Source organism: Crocodylus porosus, unplaced genomic scaffold, assembly GCF_001723895.1.
Source record: "Crocodylus porosus isolate Cpor-Errol unplaced genomic scaffold, CroPor_comp1, whole genome shotgun sequence".
NCBI classification, from domain to species: Eukaryota; Metazoa; Chordata; order Crocodylia; family Crocodylidae; genus Crocodylus; species Crocodylus porosus.
The window spans coordinates 53,727,315-53,728,679 of NW_017728907.1; the positions used below are offsets into that span (position 1 = coordinate 53,727,315).

The 1,365-nt window shown below is 39.1% G+C and overlaps 2 protein-coding genes across 2 annotated transcripts in view; one reads left to right on the forward strand and one right to left on the reverse strand.

Moving 5' to 3' along the window:
• SLC1A7 (solute carrier family 1 member 7) overlaps positions 1-1,365 on the reverse strand; it is a 97,298-nt gene that overhangs the window by 22,635 nt on the left and 73,298 nt on the right. The window contains exon 7 of the mRNA XM_019531454.1: positions 950-1,183. Within this exon, the coding sequence (XP_019386999.1) occupies positions 950-1,183 (234 nt within the window). The remainder of the gene's footprint in view (positions 1-949; positions 1,184-1,365) is intronic.
• CPT2 (carnitine palmitoyltransferase 2) overlaps positions 1-1,365 on the forward strand; it is a 94,395-nt gene that overhangs the window by 7,612 nt on the left and 85,418 nt on the right. The window lies entirely within an intron of this gene.

Consider the following 1,365-nt stretch of genomic DNA (forward strand, 5'->3'; position numbering starts at 1 on the left):
GGATGCTTATCTTGCTGGGATCCTATGACCCCAGCTGACTTCCTGCCCTTTGGGCAGGGGGCTGGACTCGATGATCTCCCGAGGTCCCTTCCTGACGTCTGTGAAATCTATGAAACTGGAAAGTATTCCTTGTTCAGAAATAACCATATTCTGGGCTAGTAAACGCCCATACATTATATTATTAATATATAATATTATAGAAATATATTATTAAACAAACAGGATGCATGCACAATTTCTCATCAATTGTATTCCATGGACTGATTTTTAGGTCACAGTTGAGTGAGAGGAAGGTTGTTTTTTAGCAAAAGGGTATCAAAAGTCATAATTTCAAAAAACCTGGCAAAGAATTCAGAGATTTCCAGATCAGTCCCCTTGCCCAATTTAAAATTATTTCCAAAAGCAAAAATGTTCAATCAAAAGGGTAGAAAGGAAAGAATTCTTCCTCCTCTTGCCTTTTTCCTATACCCATAGTAATGGTAGGACTAAAAAATGCAAAACTAGACAAAGAAATCCATTTTCTTGGTATTTCTCATGCCTGTGGCTCAATCAGTGAACATAAGGGTCTTCAGTTATTCTGGAGCTGAGTTTTAAGTGGGGGGTTGCCTGTACCAGTGTTTGGGAAGCGCAGTGCCTATATTTAAAAGCAAAAATCTGTGATATTTCTCTGCTGGTCCTCTAAGGAGCCCTCTCATTGTCCACTATTTTAAAACTTACTGTGTGTGTCTTATTATTTCCAAATGGCTTCTTTTCATATCTTTAAATGCTGTGGGCATGATCTTTAGAATAATTTCTTCATTTAAAAATGCTCCTGTCAACTTTACATAAGGCCATTGTTCAAAAATAAATACAATGCCAGTTCTTCTAGTTAAGCTTTATCTCACCATTCCGAAAGCAAAACTTGGTGGGATTAAGGCCCGAGAGATATCTGTACCATCTATCCATATACCTGGATGATGTGGCCAGGGCAATGAGCAAGGCTTGAAGAATCCCTCTGATGAAGACGATCGGATTCTTCTTGGTGATAAAGAAGTACATCATTGGCAGAATGAACAGTCCATGAACCACCAGACCGCAAACCACTGTAATGGCATAAAAGCCTAGCTTCTTCCCAATGGCTGTAGGATCATCCATTTCTAAGATCTTGCCAGCAATTAGAAATACTATTCCAAAAGGAAAATACCTGAATAAAGAAGAGAGACTGATTACTATTTCAGAGATCACTTTCACCAAATACTGGGGACTAATAACTTCCTGCACTTTCATTCTGCTCCAGGCTCAGGACTAGATCTCCCAAGGATTAACGAGCCTGAGGGTTTCAACATTGCACCCTTGAGTTTTAGATCCACATTCCTTTTCCTTTCA